Source organism: Nothoprocta perdicaria, unplaced genomic scaffold (genome assembly GCF_003342845.1).
Source record: "Nothoprocta perdicaria isolate Ctin4 unplaced genomic scaffold, notPer1 scaffold_2, whole genome shotgun sequence".
NCBI classification, from domain to species: domain Eukaryota; kingdom Metazoa; phylum Chordata; class Aves; order Tinamiformes; family Tinamidae; genus Nothoprocta; species Nothoprocta perdicaria.
Window position 1 is genome coordinate 9,167,572 of NW_020455204.1, and position 23,639 is coordinate 9,191,210.

The following is a 23,639-nucleotide window of genomic DNA, read 5'->3' on the forward strand; positions in this document are numbered from 1 at the left end:
AGCTGTAGAAATGAGAGCTGATTGTTGGAGAAAAATATACTTACTCCCTGAATGATCCTGTAAAAAGAAGAAACCGTTGTGCACAAGTAATATCAGCTTAGTTTGTTTTCTTTCTTTCTTTATATTTGTATAGTAAATCTGATATGTCTCGACTGCGACTAGCTGCTGGTAGTGCAATAATGAAGCTTGCACAGGAACCCTGTTACCATGAAATAATTACCCCCGAACAGTTCCAGCTCTGTGCACTTGTTATCAATGTAAGTGACTGATTTTGAATTAGATCCACTGTTAATTAGTTGAGTTCAGAGCCCTGAGTTTTTCTTCCTTTTTTTTTCTTTTCTTCTTTCTTTTTCTGATGTGCACTGCAGCTGCTGGAAAAAAACTGAAGACTTCACAAATAACACTGCACCTGTTGATATGTTTAAAACATGTTACCTCATAACTCCAAAATGGCTTTTTGTTTGTTTGTTTATAAAGACTAAGTTTTTTGTATTTGCATTCTTGTATTGCTATAGGATGAGTGCTACCAAGTGAGGCAGATATTTGCCCAGAAACTGCATAAGGCACTTGTGAAATTACTGCTCCCGTTGGAATATATGGCAATCTTCGCTTTGTGTGCCAAAGACCCTGTGAAAGAGAGAAGAGCACATGCCAGACAGTGTTTGCTCAAAAACATCAGTATACGAAGAGAATATATTAAGCAGAATCCTATGGCAAATGGTTAGTATTTAAGAAAATTTGTTCAGAGTGCAGCTGTTGAAAATTAAACTGCAATGAGGAGTTAGGGAAAAAAAATATTTAAATGTTTTTTGTTTCTTTTATCACATTGAAAATCTTATTAGTTTAGCATTAGCATTAACCATGAAATTCTTCTCCATGTGTTGCTGAGAATTATGTAGGTGCACTCTCAGAAGAAATGCCATGCTCTTCTTTTGTTAGACGTGGTGTGTGCTTTGTCTGGCTCAAAAAAAGAGATTATTTTGGGGGAGGCTGTCTAATTTTCTTTCTTAAGTAAGACCAAGTAATTCTGTAGTAGTAAAATTTGTTAATTTATTTTTAATAGTTCATTAAAAACAAATAGAAAACACTGCGAGTCTATTCCAAGTTTTACATTTCATATTTAAAATAACACTTGGAAACAGTGTTTCCTCTTCTGTACATGTGTGTGTAAGATATACATATGGTATTTTGTTTACTACTGTAGAAAAATTGCTATCCTTGCTCCCGGAATATGTGGTACCCTATATGATTCACTTGCTGGCACACGATCCAGATTTCACAAAACCTCAGGATGTCGATCAGCTGCGTGATGTCAAAGAGTAAGTAGATGAGTCTGTGTTTTCTGTTGCTTTGAGAGCTTTTCTTTGCTTGGAGAAAAGGTGATTGGGTGGAGGAGCTCTTGTTTTATGGACAATATTTTGTAAGCCAGTAATCTTGGAAATATGTAACATTTTAAGGGAAGAAAGCATCAGCAACTGCTTAGCAATGTGGTAGTAATGCAAATCTGCAGGTCAAGTCTGAGCATTCAAACTTAGTAAGTTTTCTAGGCTTCTTTTAAACAATATTAATATTTGAGATTCTTTTATTTTTGTCTAGGAATAACTGTGCGATTCCCCAAAGTACTAGACCAAGTAATGTCAACTCAAATATTTTGGAACTTACAAAATCCAACACTTAACACAAAACTTAAAATCATATAGCCATGATACTGGATTAGAGTCCTGCTTTGCTTTAAGTTAATTATTTTTCTCTATGCAAACCTACTAGAATTAATTTTAAGATGCTCCTAACTTACCGTTTCCACTGTTTATATGCAGTACCAGCTTAGCACTTCTGATTGTATTCAGCACATATTATTGTACAGCTGCCTTTTTCAACAGAATAGAAGGTGGTTATATACTTCCAATTTTTTCCTGATTATATGTCTCAAATAATCTTTCATGCCTGAAGTACAATTGACTTCTGTATTTCTTTCTGTCTCAAAAAGAATTTATCTAAAAAATAAGCCAAAGCATCCTGCTAGCTGCTTTTTGTAGGCTTTTGTTTGTTTGTGTTCAGGTGTTCACTTTTGGTGGAAATGTGAGGTCTGTTGTTTTTGTAGTACAAAAGCATATGTAACTGTGTATCAAGAACATGTGTATAGCAATATGCTGCATTATTAGAAAAGCAGCACATTCATACTCTGAACAGACCGGTTCATATATAAATATACATATTATATATATCCATCTTGACCGAAAAGATTTAGAGCATAATTATTTCTTTAAAAAAATAAACAGAAAGCTGCTTTTGTCCTTTTTCTGAGTTGCTTGACTTGAACCCAATCAGAATCCGGAGGTGACGAGGATTTGGGACCTGTGGCTGCATCTGCTCCTTATCCCAGGGCTTGCAGATGCCTGACAAAATCTGGGAGTGCTCCAGTGTGTCCTCCACCGTTATCCAGATGGGCGGCAGAAACAGTGACAGATTCTGGCTGTCAGTGCTAAGTTAGTAGCTCAGAGTAGTGCTTTTATGGGCACCCCTTGTACAGCTCTCCCTTGGTTTCCTCCCTCAAGCTCGTCACAGGTTGGCTGAACTAGTCAGAGCAGACTGCTCCAGGCAGAGAAATACTCTGGCCAGGGATTTCAGCAGCACTGTGTCTCTGAGACATCTCTTGAAATCCGTGCCAAATGGTTTTCTCTTAGGATGTTGCAGAAAGTTTCCTCCCAGAATTGAAAGTGAACTTGACTCCCAAGCATTAATGCAGATGTTTGCAAGCTTGGGGAAGCAGAATGGCAGGAGATTTTTTTCTTTGTTTCTCTCCATTTCATCCTGGTTTTGTGTGGCCTAAATATGATTCCATAAAGTAAATATGTGCTTAGCAACCATAGTCTTGGATATTTACTCTTAAGAGGTCTTTCAAGCTTGTCTCAGAGGCATGTTGATTTGGGCTCTTTAGGAGCAGTGGGGTTTTATTTGATTGTCTTTTCCTTCTGAGCTCATACTCCAAAGAATATTGAAGTGCATACAGGGAATGAATTTACTTTTTTTTCCTGTTTGTGTTCTTCTAGATGCATGTTTTTGTATGTGAAATCCTTCTGTGACTCTAGAAATCTCTTGTTCAGGAACAGGAACTTGTTCATGATAGTGATTTGTTGACTTTGGAAATATAGCTATTAAATTTGACATGAATTATCTGGAATTACTGCAGTAAAATGTATCCTAAATAACCTGCTAACTCTTTTTTAATTTATTTTTTAATCTTAGATGGGCAGCACAGGGCTTTGAAGAAACTGGTCAGTGCTTGTCCTATTGAACTTGTTGAGAATAGTGGATAGAAGGATGTAAAAGTAGATAATACCTATTTTTAGTTAGCTTTTGTAGCTCTTGGGTGCAAGTCAAAACTCACACATTTTAAGTGAACATCAGATAGCCATTTAAGTGTTTTGATTAAACACACCCTCCTTTTGCTTTGAACTTTTGAGAAAAGTATTCCCTCATCCCTGATGTTACAAGCCTCAGTTTGTATCAACTAGAAAGATTGGGGTTTTGTGGACAAAGAAATCCAACGTTCAGCCATCCTGTTTTTCTAGTTCTGTATTAGCCTTTCTTCAAGTAACCTCTCTTCTAGAGGTGCAGATTTAAATTGGCTACTGGCAAAGTTTGCTTTTCACAGACCCACCCGTGTGTTTATTCCAGCTAAGTAGTTTTTTATCGTATTAAGTCTGTTGCTGACCTTCTACACACTTGCAGATCTGAAGCTTAATAATAAAGTGTGAAACAATTGTATTTTATACAGTAATTGAAAGATTCTTGACACTTTTTTCATTCAAAATATGATATGTTTTTACTGTAATTAAATTGGTTTTAAAGAAAGAAAACTGGAAAAGCTGATTCCAGTTTATCCATTTGTAAGGACTTCTTTTCCTCTGGTATATGGCATTAGCAAGATGGGGCTTGTTTGCTTGTGGATCCTCTAGTACGTGAGTTACAGCATTAAACCACCCACTGTGGGCCAAGTCTAGTGACAGTATAATTTGTTTAAGCCTGTTTTGAGTGTGGTCACAACACAGTGTTGACTGTATCTTAGACTGACATAGCCCAAGGAAGTGATTAGACATTTAGAAACTAGGTTTAAGTTTGGAAAAGGAAAATATTCATAGGTTGGGCAATGTCTACAGGCCTAATAGGGAACACACTGATCTGGAGGATTCACTGTAGAGTACAGTGGAGATTCTAATTGTATTAGAAGTCCCTACTGTATTTACATCTTTGGTTGATTTTTTTTTTAATAATATTTTCAAATTGTGATTTCTTAAGAAAAATATAGTACAGCTGATTTTTTAAGATATTGTTTTATCTGGGAACCACTATAAAAGTTGAAATGTGACTGTGCGTGTTTTTTATGGCTTCTTAGGTGCCTGTGGTTCATGCTTGAAGTTTTAATGACAAAGAATGAGAACAACAGCCATGCCTTCATGAAGAAGATGGCCGAAAATATCAAGCTAACCCGAGATGCTCAGTCTCCTGATGAGCCAAAGGCCAATGAAGTAAGAAATGTGATTCAGATAAGGGTGATGGGGTAAGGGTTTCACAAGCAGTTGCTGAACAGGATTTGCAGGGCTCTTGAAAGAACTAGCTCGGATCTTCTTATTGTCTTTAGAGACCAGCTTAATTGCAAGCATTGTCTGTATGTTACTTGCTGACCTTAACTAGCACAAAGTACCTAATAGTTAAGTCAACAGAGATTGTTAAGTATTTCTGTTCCTCACTGTGGGACTGCCTCTTTGTACCCCCTCCAGCTGCCTGTAGTCTCCTGACAGGAACAGCTTCTGCCGCTGGGGGAAATACTGTAAAGTCTGACTTTATGGTTAAACTCGTTATATTCTAGTAATGGTGAGAAACTTGAATGAGTAGGAGCTGCTTTTGTAGAGCATAAACATATAAAGTATTTTTAGTTCTTATTAAATAGTTTGAAGTTGAATGAGTATAGTTTGAAATAGGAGAACTGCTGTATGTGAAGAATCAACAGTTACAGTTCGTGATGTAATACATGTAATTCCTTAGTGGTGGTTATTTTAATGCACACATGAGACTTTTGAGAGTGCATTATCTGTGCACAGATGAAAACTGTAAGTAATTCCTGTTCACTTTCTTGTTTCTTTTTATTTTTCCCAGAAACTGTATACAGTATGTGATGTAGCGCTCTGTGTAATTAACAGCAAAAGTGCTTTGTGCAATGCAGATTCACAGAAGGACCCTGTGTTGCCTACCAAATTTTTTACACAACCTGAAAAGGTAAATTTGTTAATTTAATTTCCAAAAATACTAAGGGGATATGCTCTGATGTTTGTAATTGAGAGCTGCTTATTTCAAAATCAAATGATGAGTGGGAATATGTATATATATTTTTATCTTCAGGAATATAATTTTCCAGCTAGGCCATCTCTTTCTCTAATGAGCAAGTACCAGAAGCATTTGTAAAGAGGTGAGAGCTAGTTAGAAGAAATATCATTATTTTAACTGGCATTGCTAGATCAGTTCACTAAAGTATTTTATAAATGCAGCTGTCAATGTATAAGATGAATTGGAATGCAAAGCAGGCGAAAAGGGGAATGTTTTTCAGTTGTCCTTTGTATGTTTATATATGTGGATAACGTTGGCTACTTTGTTTGCTGTGCAAGTCAGTCCTGTTATTACTTAGCTTTGGTGAGTAGCACTCTCTGTTATCTAGCACTTCTGTTATTTAAGGGACATACTGCAAAGTGGAACCAAATAAATGGTCCAGATGAGTCCTGCTGTTTTGATTGTACTAAAGAATACATTTCACATATTCACTGTCCTAGACAGTTAGTTAACAGTCCTCCTAGAGACTGTTCAAGTAGAATATAGTTCCTTTAATTATGAATTGGCAGGTGCAGTAATTACAGGAAACTGGTACCTGCATTGGTACCTGAACTGTTTGCATTCTGATTTAGTGTTTTGCTCTATATATGCTGTAGTCAAAGTAACTAGAAGATTTCAGTTTCTTCAGAGAAAACACCACCTTTCTCCTTTTCTTTGAACTTCCAATAAAAACATGCAAGTGACACAAGGGAGGTCAATTTTACTTCATTTTAAATGATTCATTTAATTCAAGAATTAAAAATAAGCATCCCAAATTCAAGTTGTCATATTAATGGCAGTTCAGTAATGCTCAGCACAGATTTCTTTGGAATTATCTTTACTAGTTAAGATTCATTTATCAGTACAGATGACTGTACAGTCTGGAAGCTCCTGAGGCACTTGATAGTAGTCTCTAATTTGAGAAATCGATCAGGTATATTTAAAAACACAAGCAAGACTGAATGAACAAGTATAAATTTGTAGTTGTTTTTTATTTTTGTTTTTTAAATACAGGATTTCTGCAATGACAGAAATTACATTTCAGAAGAGACAAGAGTTCTCCTCCTAACAGGAAAGGTACCATATTTTGCCAAGATACTCTTGAGTTTTGTGTGAGATGGTTTTTTCGAATCATTGTGTGATTGGCAGTAGTTTGTGTAGAGTGATGTGTCATTCTGGATAGTCAAATGTACATTTCTTTAACGTGCTGGCTTTGTTAAGAGCTTTAACACCCAGTGCCGTTTGGTGAGGATGGATCTGAGGGTACTAAGCTTTGTACCTCTGCACTGTGCATCTTGTGCACTGAAGTTCTTGAGTTTGAGCTTCTTGATTAGGTACAATTTTGCACATAACTACAGAACTTATGTTATGATTCCTATACTTGTGACACCACCTTCCTCTAAGGATCTTAACTTAATAATCATCAAATGTATAATATGGTTAGTTAGGCAGTTAAATTAAACTACAAATGCATGCAGCCTTTTGAACACCTCATTTTATTGGTAGCCATTCCAGACACCATTTGAACGGTACTGTCACAAGAGAGAGAAAATATCCAGTTTTCCTAGTGATGAAAACAAAGAACAGCATGTCCTTTCTTTTTCGAGTTTGTGACCTTTCTTTACTAGATTCTCTTTAAATAATATCAGATTGCTTGTTAGTTCACAAAATTAGTAGGTTTTTGATGAAGTTGGAGGAACGGTGTTGGCTCTCCTGCAAAAGAGAAGAAGCTTGAGAGCAGAATAAATCACGTTTCTAATATAAACTTTCTCTCTATTTGTTAATTTTCACAATCCGTATTCTTTGAATTGTTACTGCCTTACCTTCCAAAAATGTTCAGTTAGAGAAAGCCGTATTTTCTGCTGGTTTTGGCAGAGGCAGAACCGCTCTGCAAGGAGCCTTGTCGTTGAAGCCGCTGCTCCTGCCCGTTGGCTCTCCCTACAGAGAGCAGCCCGTGTCGGGGAGCTTTGCCCCGCTGGCAGCATCGTTCTGCTCCTCGCCCTTCCTCGCCTCACACTCACACGCTCCCCCCTACCAAAACCTGCTTTGTAATCCACGGCCGGCAAAAAAACGCTGACAGTTTCAAATTAATCCCTCTGATTTTTGTTATCTGAAGGAGAAGGGGTTTACGCCCTGCCAGCAGTGAGGAGGGCAGCTCGGGGGCCCACACAGCTGGGCTGGAGGGTGTCTTGCTGCTGCTAAAACGGTTCCACTTTGGTGCCTGAAACGTTTGTGGCCTTGACGCCCGGTCGGTGCCTGTATGAGCAGAGCACGTCCAACTAGGCTAAAGCCGTGCGGCAGTTAAGAAATCTTACCAGTGTAAGCCAGGCTTTTCTTATTCATTCTGTTAAAATACAGTTATCCTGGAGAGCAGTTTCCTTGCAAAGCTAATAGTGTTTAAGCAGTTCCCACTGTTGTGGAAAAAGGAGGATTTATTCCAAGCTTCGGCAGCGTGCGCTGCACTTGCTGGGTTTCCTGTTAGATGCAGGGGTCAGTGAGGCCGGTGGCCCTTCTCTGGTGGATGCTTTGCAGGGGCTGGAAAGGGTGACTGAGGAGCACGTGCCAACGTAGCCACTGTATCCAGTGCATTTCCCTGTGGTGCTCCCCAGCATCTGTCCTGGCTTGTTGGGCTGTTAGATGCTGCACCTCTCCCTGTTGCTGTTGGTATCTGACTCTCCATGACTGTTTGCTCTTGCTTTGAACCTGCCTTCACAGCCTTTGGTGGCAGTACATGCCAAAAGTTCACAACCTGCGCTGTGAAGAAGCACTTAAATGTTTCATTAAACTCTTTTTTAATTAAAGCTTAATTAAATGTTTTATTTTTCCTGCTAGTTGCACCCAATGTTTTCTGTTTTCATATAAAATACTCAGCAAATTGAGCAAGCTAAACATAATATTTTCAAGCAATGTGCAGTGTGACACGATGCAGCTATGTGTTGCATCCACAATGATGCAGCTACTGAACAGCTGCCTGGTAACAAGCCGGTCGTGTGGAGGTTGCTGTCTTTTTGCTGGCCAAGTTGTACCCAGTGCCTGTGCTGGCCTTCCTGCCTGCTCCCTCCCAACTTTCACACATGGGAACGTGTGAGAATGGCTTAATAAATTAACTTGTCTCTGAGGAAATTAAAATTACATGAAGAACGTGTTGTGCCAGTTACGAAAACTTGTTAGGCTTATCTCGAGAGACTAAGGAAAAAATAGTTGTTCTTATCTACCCAGGCTGACCAAATCAGTCAACAGACACCAGCCGTAACGACGTCTAAAATACCAACACTGACAGAACCCCCCAGTAGATGATGTCAAAATAAATTATATTTTTGTGCTAGCTTTCTACATAGTAGAAGCAAGGTTCTTCTGTTGCAGAGAATCTAACCCTGCATTGTGTTTTGGAAAGGGTTTGCATCTCTTGCCACGACATGGCTGCTTCTGCAGATGGAGAGGCTTTGTGATCACAGGAGCTGCCCCATCCTTCAGGCCCTGGTGTTTTCCGCCATCCTGGCCTTCCCTGGGGCATCTGGCCTGGGTCCCTTCAGGGCATCCGTGAGGAGGGCCAGGCAGTCCCCGCTGCTGTCACCTCCCAAGATATCAAGTGTGAGAGGCTGCGTTTTTAAGGAATGTAAGCTCTAAATGGATGGCATCATGAATAAGACTGTTAAGCCTTGTTATCCCCGAAGTATTTTAGAAAAAAAATATGGAAATATGTTTATTTTAAATGTACCAAAGTTCCTATTTTTAACACTAAGCCATTTTCTTTCAGCCAAAACCAACTGGTGTATTAGGTACAGTAAACAAACCATTATCTGCTACTGGAAGGAGACCATATATTAGAACCACAGGATCAGAAACTGGAAGCAATATCAGTGTAAACTCCGAGCTGAGCTCCTCTGCAGGAAACAGATCAAGGTACAGGAGGCTGAAAGATAACTTGATAGAAGGTTAATACCAAAAAGCTCTTGCAACTCACACATTTGTGATGTATAAACTGAGATTAATCTTGATTGGTAGCAAAAAATACTAATGGCAGAATTGAAATAGCTCGATTTAAAATCAAGAGCAATAAAAAAGAGCCTGCTTAAGAGGACTGGCATCTCAGTGGAAAGATGCAATATATAATTTCATAACATCTCTTTTTTTTTTTTTTTTAGTAAGTGTTACTTTCCTTGTCAATCCAAAGAGCTTTCTAGTTTCTCGTAAATCTGGAGAAACAGTTTACATTTGCAAATTTTAAGACCAAGTTTCATTTGTTTTGGAACTGATTAACTGAATATGATAAAGGATTAAAGAGAGTAGACCATCTGCTTAGGTGCTACTTTACATAAGGCCTAAAGGAAGTATCTCTAAGTTCAGACTGTGTTCTGTGTGTGGGAAAAGGTTTAGCTGGGTCTGATATGTAGTATGGTTTTTTTATAAACTATTTTATTTTTTAAACTATTGTGTGTTTATGTAAATCAGTGGGTGCTCGAGCTGATGGTCCTGATGTTTACTTTTCCCTCCTACCTTTGCCAATATCAGACTTTCTTATGGGGGACTAGGCTCAGTGAATGGGCAGTCCCTTTCAGTTCTCTTCTGAGGTAGAAAATGTCAACAAAAAGTAGGCCAAATTCATTACCCAAAGGTAACTTGGCCTGTTTACTTTGATATTTATGGGGGAAAAAAAGTACTCATTTACTTTGTTTATGCTGTGTGTGTGTATGTGTGTGTTTAATTTTGTCTCTAATTTTGATACCAGGGAACAAAGTTCAGATATATCAGAAACTGGGGTCAGCGAAAATGATGAAAATCCTGTGAGGATTATTTCAGTCACGCCAGCAAAGACAGAACCTGTGAAAAACAAGGTATGGCTTGCAAGTTTAGTGGCCTTCCTTTCTATAATTATCTTGGCATAGAGATTTATTCAATATATATCAATATACCTTAAGTGATCGCTGCAAAATCAGTGATATCTGCTTTCTTTTCACATAACTGTGTCATTTCCAGAGCCCTTAAAAAGACCCCTTAACTTGAAACCTAATTGTTTTATCTAGACAAACGCACAGACAACATGTGCTCAAAATAGTCAGCAAGGACTTTCTCCATTATTATAAAATTTTAAAAAAAAATCACACTTTTTTGCCCCCCACTTTAGCTGTAAAGTGGTAATTTTAAGTGGAGCCTGACTCCTCAGTTCAGCCTCCGGTGCCCGTCCCAGTGGGCACTGGCCCGCACGTGCCCGGGCAGCAGGGAGAGCAGCCACGTCCCGGGCTGCACGGGAAGGGCACGGACAGCAGGACATGGGGTTCCTCATCCCGCTCTGCTCAGCTCCCCCACGGCCTCACGTGAAATCCCAGGGCCTGGGGTGGTCCCTGGGTCAGCAGAGACATCGGAGCGGTCGAGCAGAGGGCCACCGAGACGGGTAGAGGGCTGAGGAACTTGGCATACTTGTAAGGGAGGGAGGAACTGGTTTGCTCGGCGTAGGGAAGACTTGGGATGTGATCAGAGTCTTCCAGTATCTAAAAGGTTGTTATGGAGGTGCTCTCTTTTCCAAGCTTCATGGCAGCAGGACAGAATGCTCCAGGTGTGAGTTGCTTCAGGGGAAATTCTACCTGGATATTAGACAAAAAAAAAATTTTCATTATACAAAAAATTTAATATTGCAGTAGTTGGCCCAAATGAGGCACTGGATGTGTATCTTCACATAACAAAGCTAGATTTCTTTTTTCTTAATCTTTTTAAATAAAACCCCCATACTGTGCACACCTGTGGCTAATGAAGAAGATCTATTTCTGACACTTCAGCAGTGTCATTCCTCTCTCCCTCCCACTAGGGTTCTGGAAAGTTAGATAAGCTTGGCAAAGCATTTGGGAAATAAGTCTTGGTTCTTGAAGCTTGGCTTTTGTTGAGATTTTCAAAGAGTGATTCAGCTGTAATGTTTCTGTGAATAGCATTTGTGAATGTTTCATATGAATCTGATAAAATAATAAAGATTACAGAGACAGCATGACTTATTTAAACATTTAAGAAGTAATGGTGGAATATTTAACAGAAATTCTGTGCTTCAGGCGCAGCACTTAGGGTAGGAGCGGTCTTAGCTGCTGTGTTTGAAATTGCCAGCTGCCGTGCCAGCCATGCTCCCTTTCTCCTGCTCTTCCCTGGAAAGCTGCTCCAGAAGCCTCTGCTCAAATAGAAAACCAGCATCCAACTGCTTCCTTTTTGCCTCCATGTGAATAATTCTGTGTGTAGAGACCCAGACTGCCACCAGCCCGTGTTTGTCATGTGTTCAGGGACAGCCTCGTGCCGTGTAATCACTTGGGCCGCCTCGTTCAGGGTATTGGGAAGAACGTGCACACGGGCCCTTCCTTCTTTACCCTGGGAGGAATTAAGGAAGGCCGTAGGTTTCGCTTGTGTCTAGATCTCCTTCCCATTGTTCTCCCCAAGCTTTGCTTTTTTTTCCCCTCTTTTGATGACATTTAGGATTTTTATAAACTTCCCAGGAGTTTCACCTCAAAATTTGCATCTATTGAAGTAAATATCATTTCTTCAGAAATTCAGTAAATATCATTTCTTCAGAAAGAAGAAATTCATAAATATCGTTTCTTCAGAAATTCTTCAGAGTCATTGCTCTTGCTCTGCAGTTCTCTCTCCTGTCAGTTGGCAGAGCGACAATAAAGGAGCTTGTCCAGTGGAACCACCATAGGAGAATCTCAGATTATTGGGATTTCTCTAATCTTCCAAGCAAATAAACATATATACTGAATACAGATATTAAAGTTACCCAGTTAGAGTGTAGGAAATGCTTTTGCAAGGCTAATGTCCAGTACCCTACTTTGTGAAGCATGCATGTTGCTGTATCACTTTGCTAACTCATGCTTTGCCAAAAGGAGGTAGCAATTACAGTTTACCTTTGGGATTTTTTTCTGGTTTTTATTTCACATTTAATGATTTTTCTTGTATAGGAAATGAATTCAGATCAGGCTGCACAAGGAAACAGCACCGAACGTGGGAAAAAAAGAACAGCAGCGGCATCTGGAACTGAGAACATCCATCAAAAAGCAGAAGAAAAGAACACAGAAGAAACAGGACCATCACTCGCAGCAAAAACCAGGCGCGGGCGGCCCCCCAAGCCTGAACCTCAGGGCACGGCTGCAAAAAATGAGGAGACGAATAAACCACCCGTCCGGGGAAGGAAAAGGGCAGCAGCCAGTCAGGAAAACCCAGGGGGACTAGAAGCAGGTAACGCCAAAGCACCAAAACAGCAAGACACAGCAAAAAAGCCAGCAGCAGCACAGAGACAAATTGATCTACAAAGGTAAGAATCAACAAAGAAATAACAAGAATTCTTAAACTGGGGTGGGCTGTCCCTCTCCCAAGATAGATGCAGAATTTACGATTGCAACCACTCGAGCTGTTAGGTTAAGGGGTATAATTAATATATACCCCTTAGGTTAAGGGGTATAATTAATATATATATATATATAGGTTTAATTATATATATGTGTATATATATGTATATAAGAATAAAAGCCGTGGTCTAACATGTCATGGTGGGTTCTATTGTTCAATCAGGACGCTATGAAACTATAATAGGACGCTATAATTGGTGCAATAGTTTTTTTCCTAGAGATCTTGTCAAATGGAAGATCTTGCAGAGAACCTTGATCCATTATAATTTCCCATAATTTTCCATTTCCCCTCCCAGGAAGGTTCATATAACACTGAGTTGTCCCTGCCCTGCAATGCTTTTTTTTTTTTTTTTTTTTTTTTTTTTCTTTTTTTTTTTTTTTTTTTTTTTTTCCCCTCCTCCTTAATACTTCTTAATCCTCATAATAAACTACCCTTAAATAGCCTTAAATAAGCCACTGTCAGCAGACATGCAAATTTGATATATGTAACACTTTGGTATTTCTTAAAACCATACCCCAACTGTATCAACATTTTTCCAGAAGCCAGGTGCTTGGAAGTGATGGAGATTCACTGTTGGAGATAGACTCAAGTCCAGGATTTTCCCAAAGTGCAATGGATCTTTTTAAAGCCTGTGAGAGCAGCCAGGAAGACACTGAGGATGCAGAGATAGCAGGAGGAGGCTTCCTTAAGGTGTAGCAGGCATTTTATGTAGGACAATTCTCTGTGTTTATTGTAGCTTGTAGAACAGAGAGCCAAGGAAACTTGTTTTCCTTCTATAAAAAGACAAGTAAAAGTAGCCCAGTGCCCGAGAGGCCTTTTGTTGTTGTTGTTAAGTAGAAACGTGCAAGTTACTGTTTGTGTTTAAGTATGACACACAGGATATTTCTCTAAACCCAAATAATTTGATATTTAGTTACCATTGCCATTCGCTCATCACAGTGGAAGTTGGGAGAAATATATTTTTCTGTTTGTGCTCAATTACTGTTCATTCAGCTTGTATATTTTCAAGTTGATCCCAAAGTTAAGTCTTTTCAGTCATTGCAGTATTAATATAACTGCATTTTACTATTATCTTAGGATAAAGCAGGAAGAGAAGAGCACAGGTGTAAGGAAATGCTAAAATATAGACAATATAGATAGGATTTTGAGCCAGAAGTAAATTTCCTTGTTCCTGTCATTAACTGTTTTTTTCCCCTTTTCTGCTCCCCAAAAGGTAAAAAGAAAACTCACTCGCAAAGGGAGGAAAATGAAGGCCAAATAAAGGCATGCTCCAAGCTTCTGCAAAAACTAGGATTCAGCAATGTCCTGTACAGGAACTGAAATTACTTCAAAACACACAGCTTTCAGCTCTGTAAACAGAAGGAAAACTATGCTTCCCTTTCACATGAATTTAATCCTTCTCAATGGAAATGTAAAGCAGAAACTCTTGAGAAAGAGGCTAAAAGCATCTGTACCTATTTCCCCAGAGACTTTTTTTATGAAAAGTCAATAATTAAGCAAATTGCTTAACACTTGGTTCCAGTTCCTGAGTTCTGGAGTTTAAAAGTGTATTTACACCATTAATTTTCATGCTGCATTTTTTTTAAAGAAAGTCAGAGGAGGTCCTTACACTGACATTGAAAATTCATGATCCTAGAGCCAGGTATTCCCATGTTTCACAGAGAAAATAGAAGTCTACTGAATGGATTTTAAATAAGACTAGAGGAAAAAAAATCACAAAAAAATTTTTTTGCTTTACTTTTGGAGACTGTTTTATGTATAATTCTTTCTGCCTGCCTACTTTTCTGCAAAAATAAGATGTACAGATTTCAGTTCCCTGCTATGAAAAGTCATGTGGTGGCAATTTTATAAATGTTGCTTTCTGATTTTTATCAGAGTGGGAAAGTAATCACTTAAAATTATTATTAATTCGCAAGTAGACATTTCATTTTTTAATTTTCCCTCCATTTTAGTTTAATATAATTTGCAATAAATGTACATATTGATGTTTGTTTTATAAAAACATATATCACTTTTAAGTGTTTTTACTCCCATGGTTCTGTTGGAATATTCTAAATTTTAAAGGAGTAAAGACAGTCCAGCATTTGATTTTATAATGTTTGTCACCAGATTTTTATTATTGATGTAAAGAAAAAAAAATTCAATTTTTAAAAATAGTTGGACTTTGGCAGCTTTGTAAGGAAAGTTGGAAATGTTTAGGATTGCTCTCAATTTTAAGCATTGTGCTGATTGGAAGTAAGTCTGTTTTGCATTTTGTCTTCCTGTCCAGACTCATTTTTTAATGTTTATTTTAGAAGATTGTTGCATCAATATTATGTTTCCTGGCATTGTTCAACATAGATACAGTGTACACTTTTATGTACACATGATCATATTTAAGTTTGTTGCATAAAATAAACGCTTCTAGGTGTCATGTGGTAGGTGTCTTTTATTTTTTTCCCTCCTAAAACAGTTATTTGCTCTGTGCCTGTGAGTGGTCTTGAGTTTGTAGAAACTGTGTGCTGAGCAGTAAACTCTAGTGCAGGTAACTCTATATAGTTAAAAACATATATTTTTGGCTTTGTAGAGTATGTGAAAAAAGGGGGTGGATTTCAGATTGACAGAGCAGAAGTCGCTCTGTTTCTCATTTTCCTCTTTCTCAGTTAAAAACTGTTTACAGGACCTTTATTGATACGTTGTGCTGTGGACGTTGGTTAAGGATTACCTGCTGTCCTAAGATGGTTAAGTATAGTTGGGTGCTGTTAACATGCATGGCTGTCTGTCATGTCAGGATACAGTATTTAATCAGTGTTGCAGTTATTTTCCTCTGGAACAGAGTAAAAAACGTGTTCTCTTCATAGAGATATTCAGAATATCTCTATCTTCTGAATATCTTCTGAATATTCCGAATTCACATATTCAGAAATTAGCTCTGGTGGGTAGCAGCTCTAGGTAGCAGCAGTGTGCTGGTACCAGTGCTTTGCTTTGGAGTCTGGGCTTACCATATTTTGCAAATCTTTCAGAATTTTTTTCAAGAAGTGTTTTGTTTTGTTTTTTAAGTGGATGATAGTCATTTGTGAGCTCATCCTAGAACAACTGAGGTTAAAAGGGATCTGGAGGCCTGTGGTCCAATGCCCAGCTCAGAGCAGGGCCTCTCAGTTGTCTCAGTTGTCTGTGTCTGAACACACAGTTTTCCAAGTTCTTCACAATATCTGTTTTTCTTTTACCTGTTTCCTTTAAGAGGATGTTTGATTTACCCAGTGAGTTGACTGTCGGGATAATCAAAGAAAATTGGTGCCTTTATGTAGCAAACTATGCAGGACATAGTTGGCAGAGCAAAAATGCAGCATTTGAACTATAGGAAGTAGCCTGGTCTTTTGGTGGAATTTGCCACAGACAAGTCTACATACAGAATTTCTGTCCCTTCTCTCGATGCTTTTCAGTGAAAAATAAAAATGTTGATTATCTGTAAATTTAAGACTATTTTAGAAAAGAATGGGGATTTTTTTCCACTCTCAACAGAAAACTGATATTCGGAATTAGTCGCTTGTTCAAAGTGAGATGAAGAATAAAAGGAATCAAAATGAGACCCAGTTGTTTATTGAAGGTGGTACTGGAAGGTCCTCAGTTCTTATATTCTGAATTACACAGTTTGACCTAAATCCTTAGCATCTGTAGTTCCCGTCTTCTCTGTTTCCTCTGGCTCCAGGAACGGGTGATTCCTCCGGTCCTTGCGAAACCGAAAGGTTGTATCACTGTGTGCTTCAGTACATGTCATTACATTAGAACTGAATCTGAATTACTGTTCTCAGACAAAGTAATATTTTCTAGAGAAATCATTTTTCTTAAACAGCAAGAATAATATCCGTCACAAATTTTCATTGGGTATGCTATGATAAGCTTTAAGATTTTAGAGCTGCTAAATAACAAAAAGATACTCGTGTGAAATGTGTTCCAGCCAATGGATGCTTAGTCCGAATTGCAGGGCCAGTTTCCAAATCAGACTGGTCATTGAGCATCTTGTTAAGTGTTGGGTTTATCATGGCTGAAGGTTACGATAAGACATCTTCATGTCTGGGATGATAAGATATCTTAAGATGAGATATCGTATGTCTCATCCTAAGATCCCAAAAGATCACCTCATTTTTGCAGTACACAGGAAATCTTCAAGAAACTGCCCTCAGTGACAGGCGTAGTGCTCAGGGGTTTGGTTTAACAGCAGTAATGGGTTTGGTTGTGCCTGGCTATTGAATCCCAAATCAGTGCTCAAGGAGACAGTCCGACTTCCTTGGATTTGGGCTGTGAGGTCTGCTTGCCATCCAGATGTGCCGGGCTGGTTCCTGCGCGTTACTCGCAGAGCAGCTGGCCTTTCTCCACGTTTGTCTAGAGAATAACAAATGTGATGAACACAGTTTATCCCAGGTAGCTCCGTGCTCTGCAAGCAGCTCCTGACGTGTCCCTGGAATGAGGGACAAGCGGACGAGGGCTCCTCATGCCTGTCACTAATTCCTTAGGCTGGAGTCATTGTTCAGACCTGTGAGATGACTCCTTTCCCATACCTGACTCACTAGCAATACTACAATAAATACAATAATAACACAAAGTATTGTATGTGTGTATGTGTAGGATTACACTCGTACTCGTGTACGAGTCATCAGCCCTGTGCTCTGCAGTACTGAGGCCTTTCACCAAGTTCTTGGTAACGGTGGCAGCCCGTAAAGAAACTGATAGAGTAGGACCACGGCAAGAGGTTGATTGCAACTTGTTGACTCCAAAAGTGGTCAAATGAATTTGAACACTGAGTTTTCATTCAGGCCACAAGAGCCTTGGAAGGATCCGTGCTGACTCCATTAAGTGTCAGAGCCACCTCAGACCTCACCCTCAGCTCGTCTCGCTTCACGTTTGCCTGAACCAACCCGAGCACCTGCCTTGGTGTTTTGGTGTCACAAGCTCGTCAGAAACAAACTGCATTTCCACTACCAGGAAGTTATGGACATTACTGCCCACCACAGGCAGCGTGCGGCTGTTCCTCACAGCGTTCATGTGGGGGAGTCTCCGTTAACCTGCGGGAAGGTTAACGTGGGTTTTGCCAGCCAGCAGCAGGAGCCAGCATGGCCCCTTTGGGTGTTTGTCCCCACAGGTGCAGCCAGCGCCGCGGCGGGCAGAGCTGCAGCATCCATGGGCAGGGCGGATGGGCAGCACGTTGTGTCCTGCCCCAGTGCCCCCAGAGGGGCGGCCGTCACGAGCCATGCCGGCCTGTGGGTAGCCGCAGCAGCCTGGCATAACATTCTTATGAGCAAATTCTTCTAGTTTAAACCAAAAGAAATACATTTTTCTATGCATCTCTGCAAAGCTGAAGGCTGTACTGATTTGCAATTTGAAGCTGTTCCGTATAACTTTTAGTCATTTTGATTGAAATATTCTTTTTGCTTAGAAGTTTACTTGGTGACATACAAGTCACTGGTGAGTGCTCAGATGGATGTTGGCAACTTACATGAATTTCTCCATCGCCCTGGTCTGTGTTAATGGTCTCATGAGCACTTACCTGAATGTGACCTGGTCTATTCACCACGTGCTGCCAGCTCAGAAACTGTCTGAAAGTCTATAAATGCTTTAGGGATCCAAATCTCTAACTGCTTTAGGAAACGTGTCTGGTTAGCTGGAATACTACAAGCCACAATAGAGGATCCAGCATTCCCAAACCCAAAAGTAGTAAGTATGTGTGCATTTTTTTAAAATCTTGTCTGCTTTCCACAGGCAAGTTAGGAGGCCCTGCACCCTGCAGACTGTATGTGTTGGAGGATGGTGGCATTTGCATCCTCTCGGGCTGAGCATGAGGTAGACGTGGGCATCTCCTGGGCTTTGTGGCATGCAGCAGAGCCAGATGATTCGTTACTTCTTACCTGTTCCTCTGAGTCACCTCAGAGCAGTGACGCCAGGTTGGCGGCAGGTGCCCTAACACTGCTCAGAGGAAAATGGGATCATTTTAAACACCATCATCCACGGGTACCAGACCAGTTTCAGGGGTGGAGGAGTCTGCAAAGAGGCTGCTGCGCCTGCACAGTCATTTTGGGGGCAGAGCGGGGAGGCCAGGCCCGGCACTGCAGGAAATGGGCACTGCAGCCGGAGGAGCAGAAGCCGACCTGATGGGAAGGGATCAGAGCAGCCCGTGGAGTCCACCAGACTCCACCAGTGGAGTCCACTGCCCTACAGACTCCACCAGTGCCCAGACCCCATGGGAAGCCAGCTGGAGTCTCCAGCAGGGCAGCTGCTCTGATTTGTCCTCAGAGAACAGTCTGGATGGGCAATATATCACAGCTCTGCAGAGAAGGGGGACCTAATCCGGGGCAAACATTCTGCCCCACGGGGCTCACCAGCCGGCTCAGCCCTGGAGGGCCGAGGCCCGTGCGTTCCTCACATTCTTCCTCACTCATCTGCGTACCTCCTCTTCCCTTGTGCCCGGTTTGGTCAACAGCTTCACCTCCAAGTAGGGTATTTTTGTTTTCATTTTCACTTCCTGCTGATCCTGGTCTTTTTGCTATGACTGTTTGGGATACGAAGCACATCTCACTGGCATTCAAAGCCAGTAGGCATCACGTAGGAGAATAATGTTAAGCTGTGTTGCTTTATTTTAATATACTTTTATGCAGCCTTGAAGCATAGGCCATTTGAGCTCAGGTAGTGACACTGATGCCTCCCACCATCCTTCCGCTTAGGATAGCGGCGGTAGCACTGACCTACTTAAAGTAAATAGAGGGGTTTATTTATTTTATTACAGCTGAGGCTGGCTGCAGCTTTCTTGCTTTGTGAGAGGCTATGAGCAAGAGGAGCAGCGGAGCGGAGCCGGTGTTGCAACTCAGCAAGGCCTGGGCTCAGCAAGGCCTGGGCTCAGCAAGGCCTGGGCTGTAGGGCTGCGGGCACATACAGGCCCAGGGAAAGGGGGGGGGCCTGGCCATGTGGGGGGCCTGGGGAGCCAGCCTGCCTGGGCTGCAAAGCTGCGTTTGAGCAGGGGTGGCTGCAGGCGCCCAGGTACTCTGAGACCCTGGAGATTTCCTCACAGGAGAAGAGGGTGACTATGGCTGCTGAATGCAGTCATTTTGCCAAAAGCATTTCCCTAATTTTTTGTAAACCTACATATGCCCCTCTAGGCCGTGGTGATGGCCAACACCATCCGTGGGCAGCTGCTCAAAGGTCTCCTTGGGTCAGGGCTCAGGTGCGATGGCCGCACGTGGGAGCTGCAGCCTAGGCCCCAGGCGGCGCCTGCTGCACACGACATGGCGGCCCTCGCTGTGCACAACATGGCGGCCCTTGGCCTCCCGGCACCTGCCCCGGCTCCCTCAGGCCCTTCCCTCAGCGCCGGCCATGGCGCCGAGCCCAGCCGTGTGCGCCAGCCTTTCCCCACCACAGACTAGCACCAGCAGCAGGGGGAAATACTGTTTTGTGGAGAGGAGAAGCTTGAAAGCCTGTGCTGGAGATCCTGATCTGCTGGGCACCTACGCAGGGTCTCCCTAGCACGGGGATTTCTGTCTCCTCTCTGCCCTCATCATCCTGAGATGGCCAGAGATTGTTTGGGCAGAAACCATCAAAGAGCACAAAATTTACTTCTAAGCCTAAGCTAGATTCTTTTCTACATAAGCATATGATTTTTATATATTTCATTGTCAACCTGATGTGCTTTCAGATGTGTTCATCCAGGAGAAGCAATGGACAAAACACGAGTAGTTTGTTATAGAGAAGTTGCCATTAAATTGACTGCTTTTAAAGGAGTCAAAAGCAAGTCAGGAGCGTGTCCATGCTTGTGTCTCAGCTCCCACGAAACTGAAAAGCTTCTCAAAAACCACTTCAGCCACGGTTTGCTTCCACCTTGTTCCAAGATCAGCTGAATTATTTGTTCTATGTAGATTTGGTGCCATTCATAGGGGGAAAAATGGCAAATTAACAATAAGCGTGATTCTTGTTGGTCCTTAAGAACCTTTTGGTGGTGTTTGTTTTTCCACAACTGTATGGTCTGACTGCTTAGTGAACTTCTTTTGGTCACCACTTTGTTCCTACATGTCCTTTCTGGCACGTGCAGGCCAAAGCCAGAAATGCTCCTTGCATCTCCGGTGTGGTTTAAGCCAGCCAAGAACGTGAAGAGGGAGCTTAGGATAAAGATGAATGTGCAGAAGAGAGGGAGATTCCCACCCTCCCCACAAAACATCACAAACCTCCCAAACTGGTAGTTTTCCTCTAAAAAGTAATTCTACAGGCTTAATTTCTTAAGTTTTGCCCTTTTAACAGGAAAAGCCATAAGCCTGTGTTTCTCTAATTCACTTTAAATTGATAACTTCTGTTTAACTTTTTATGCATACAAACTGCAGGACAATCAACATACCTTCTTGCAGCAATGTTAAGAAGTATGAAAGGGCACTGGCTACCTCTTGCTCTTGTTTTTAATCAGAAGTCTTCTTGGGGCTCACTTAGTTAATCTGTTGGGGCCCCAAGTTCCTCTGCTGCCCCAAGCAGAGTCACCATTGCACCTAACTCTCTACAAATCTTAGAGTCGTTATGGAGGGAAAGACCTTTAAGGTCACCAAGTTCAACCATAAACCTTTCAACACCCTGCCTGTTAAACCATGTCCCTAAGCGCCTCATCTACACGTTTCCTGAAGACTGCCAGGGTCGGGGACTCCACCACTTCCCTGGGCAGGCTGTTCCAATGCTTCACCGCTCTTTCCATGTAGAAATTCTTCCTAATGTCTAGCCCAAAACGCTCCTGGAACAACCTGAGACTGTTCCCACGTGTCCTAGCGACAGTGATCCTGGAGAAGAAATGGCCTCCTCTCCAGCTCCACCCACACTGCCACACATCCCTCTCTAACTTCCTTTCAGGTAATTGTAGAGAGCGGTAAGGTCTCCCCTGAAGCTCCTCTGCTCCAGACTAAAGAGCTGCAGCTCCCTCAGCTGCTCCTCATAAGCTCTGTGCTCCAGCCTCTTCATTGCCCTCCTTTGGACACGCTCCAGCCTTTCTTGCAGTGATGAGGGGCCCAAATCTGAGTACAGTATTTGAGGTTTGTCCTCACCAGTGCCCAGTACAGAAGAACAATCGCTTCCCTGCGCCTGCTGGCTACACTGTTCCTGATACCAGCCAGCAGGCCATGGTCCTCTCAGCCACCTGAGCGCACTGCTTGCTCATGCTCAGCCACCGGTCAACCATCACCCCCAGATCCTTTTCTGCCCCACAGCTCTCCAGCTTCTCTGCCCCGGCAGTGAGCTGGCCGTTTTCCTCCCATCATCAGCCAAAAAACACTTATTTTACACTGGAAGAATTTTACACTTCTAAAGAACTCACATATTTCAACACAAAGCAGCCACTAAATGAAGCAATGTAATTTATTTGACATTGTACCAGACACTGGTGCTCCAGCCCCCAGATCCAGACTTGACGTTTGAACAATTTTCTCTCCCAGCTTTGCTATACTGACGTTATGAGTGGTACCTGCTCAGAGCTGGAGCTGTCAGCAGGCAGCACAGCCACAGAAAGGCAAGCACGGTACACGAGGAACAGAGCCAGTGGCACTGCTTCGCTTCAGCCATAAACTCACTCCCTGTCTCTGCTCCTGGACGAGTTACAGGGCTGCAGGACACCTCCAAGTGCTGCTGCCTACATCAGGCTCCCGCTTTAAGAACAAGGCAACACATTTCTTACCCCTGTCCAGACTGGCAGGCAGGCTGAGCGAGCAAAACCCCTCCCTAGCAAAGAGGCTCAAAACGGGGTCCATGGCAGCAGCCCAGGCCCAGCTCCAGCTGCATAGACACCATCGTGCCTGCTGCTCCACTCCACTGAGGCAGCCAGGGCACGGGAGGCCTCAGGCGGCAGCTCCGCAGGCGCAGCTGGTGCCGCAGCCGCCGCTGGGTGGGCAGCGCTGCTCCCACCAGCGCTGCGCCCCTCAGCGCAACCGTCCTGCCCTAGAGACCAACTGCGCTTTATAGAAAGCGTGTGTTAAACACAAAGGTGAAACAAGCCTGAGGGACACGGAAAAACCCAAATAAAACTTTTTCCTGCAAGTTACCTCTTTTGTTTCATAAAACCCAGACATTACACACTGTGTTTTTCTTTAAAAGAGACTGTACATACACTTTTTTTTTTTACTCTATCATCCTAGATGGTATAAGTTGAAATAATACACACTTTTACCTCATTACACAGATTGTCATCTTCAATATTTTCAACATTCAATATGAAAATCACCTTCCTTTCCTCTTGTTTTCACAAGGTCCGACGCCTCCAGGCCAATCTCAGAAGAATTTGCATTACCAGAAATAAAATGAAAACTGTTTTCAGGGAAACATGCATTTATTGTTAAGCATTCCCAGTGAAAATCAACATCTTTTAAAATGTGTATTTATTTAAAAAATCATTTGTGTACAAAAGCGTTTGTGTAGTTTTTATTTTCAAGACAAAAAAACACGGATGCTGCGCTCCAGCCCACCCGCTCCCCCTTCACAGGAAGCCTGGCACCCAGCAGCGAACCTCCTGCCGCCTCCTTTATTGGTCATTTCTCAGAAAAGTCAAGAATTTGGGATGGAAACGGTAAGCGAGAAGCGGGGTCCTTGACAGCCAACACTCGTAGGACGCCGAGGCCACAAGCAAGCGCCCACTGTGCACTGCGCAGGGCATGGGAAGAGCGTTTCCACAGGACCTTTCCTCAGCTCGAGCCGCACGCCTCGACGTGCAGCGCCGGCAAGCGGCATCGGCAGCCGCCGCGCTGATGCCTACGAAGCAGGCGGGGAGCAGGGAAGGAACAACATGGCGCCCGGGCGCCAGGGCCCGCCCACGAAGGGCAGCGCGGCGCCCCACGGCGGGACCCCCATGGGACGCATTACGGGCGCGGGGCCACGTGCACCCAACAGCGACATCACGGCAGCGCTACAGG

General features: G+C 42.2%; 1 protein-coding gene across 2 annotated transcripts in view; it reads left to right on the forward strand.

The window, feature by feature from the left end:
- PDS5A (PDS5 cohesin associated factor A) overlaps window positions 1–15,032 on the forward strand; it is a 74,935-nt gene extending 59,903 nt beyond the window's left edge. The window contains exons 23-33 of one of the 2 annotated variants that reach the window (XM_026037536.1): window positions 134–257; window positions 516–720; window positions 1,205–1,319; window positions 4,397–4,529; window positions 5,158–5,277; window positions 6,379–6,441; window positions 9,122–9,267; window positions 10,094–10,199; window positions 12,297–12,649; window positions 13,284–13,434; window positions 13,958–15,032. In XM_026037536.1, the coding sequence (XP_025893321.1) occupies window positions 134–257; window positions 516–720; window positions 1,205–1,319; window positions 4,397–4,529; window positions 5,158–5,277; window positions 6,379–6,441; window positions 9,122–9,267; window positions 10,094–10,199; window positions 12,297–12,649; window positions 13,284–13,434; window positions 13,958–14,005 (1,564 nt within the window). In that variant the 3' untranslated portion in view covers window positions 14,006–15,032. The remainder of the gene's footprint in view (window positions 1–133; window positions 258–515; window positions 721–1,204; window positions 1,320–4,396; window positions 4,530–5,157; window positions 5,278–6,378; window positions 6,442–9,121; window positions 9,268–10,093; window positions 10,200–12,296; window positions 12,650–13,283; window positions 13,435–13,957) is intronic. The other variant, XM_026037535.1, reaches the window with a different exon arrangement.
- The last annotated feature ends 8,607 nt before the right edge of the window (window positions 15,033–23,639 follow it).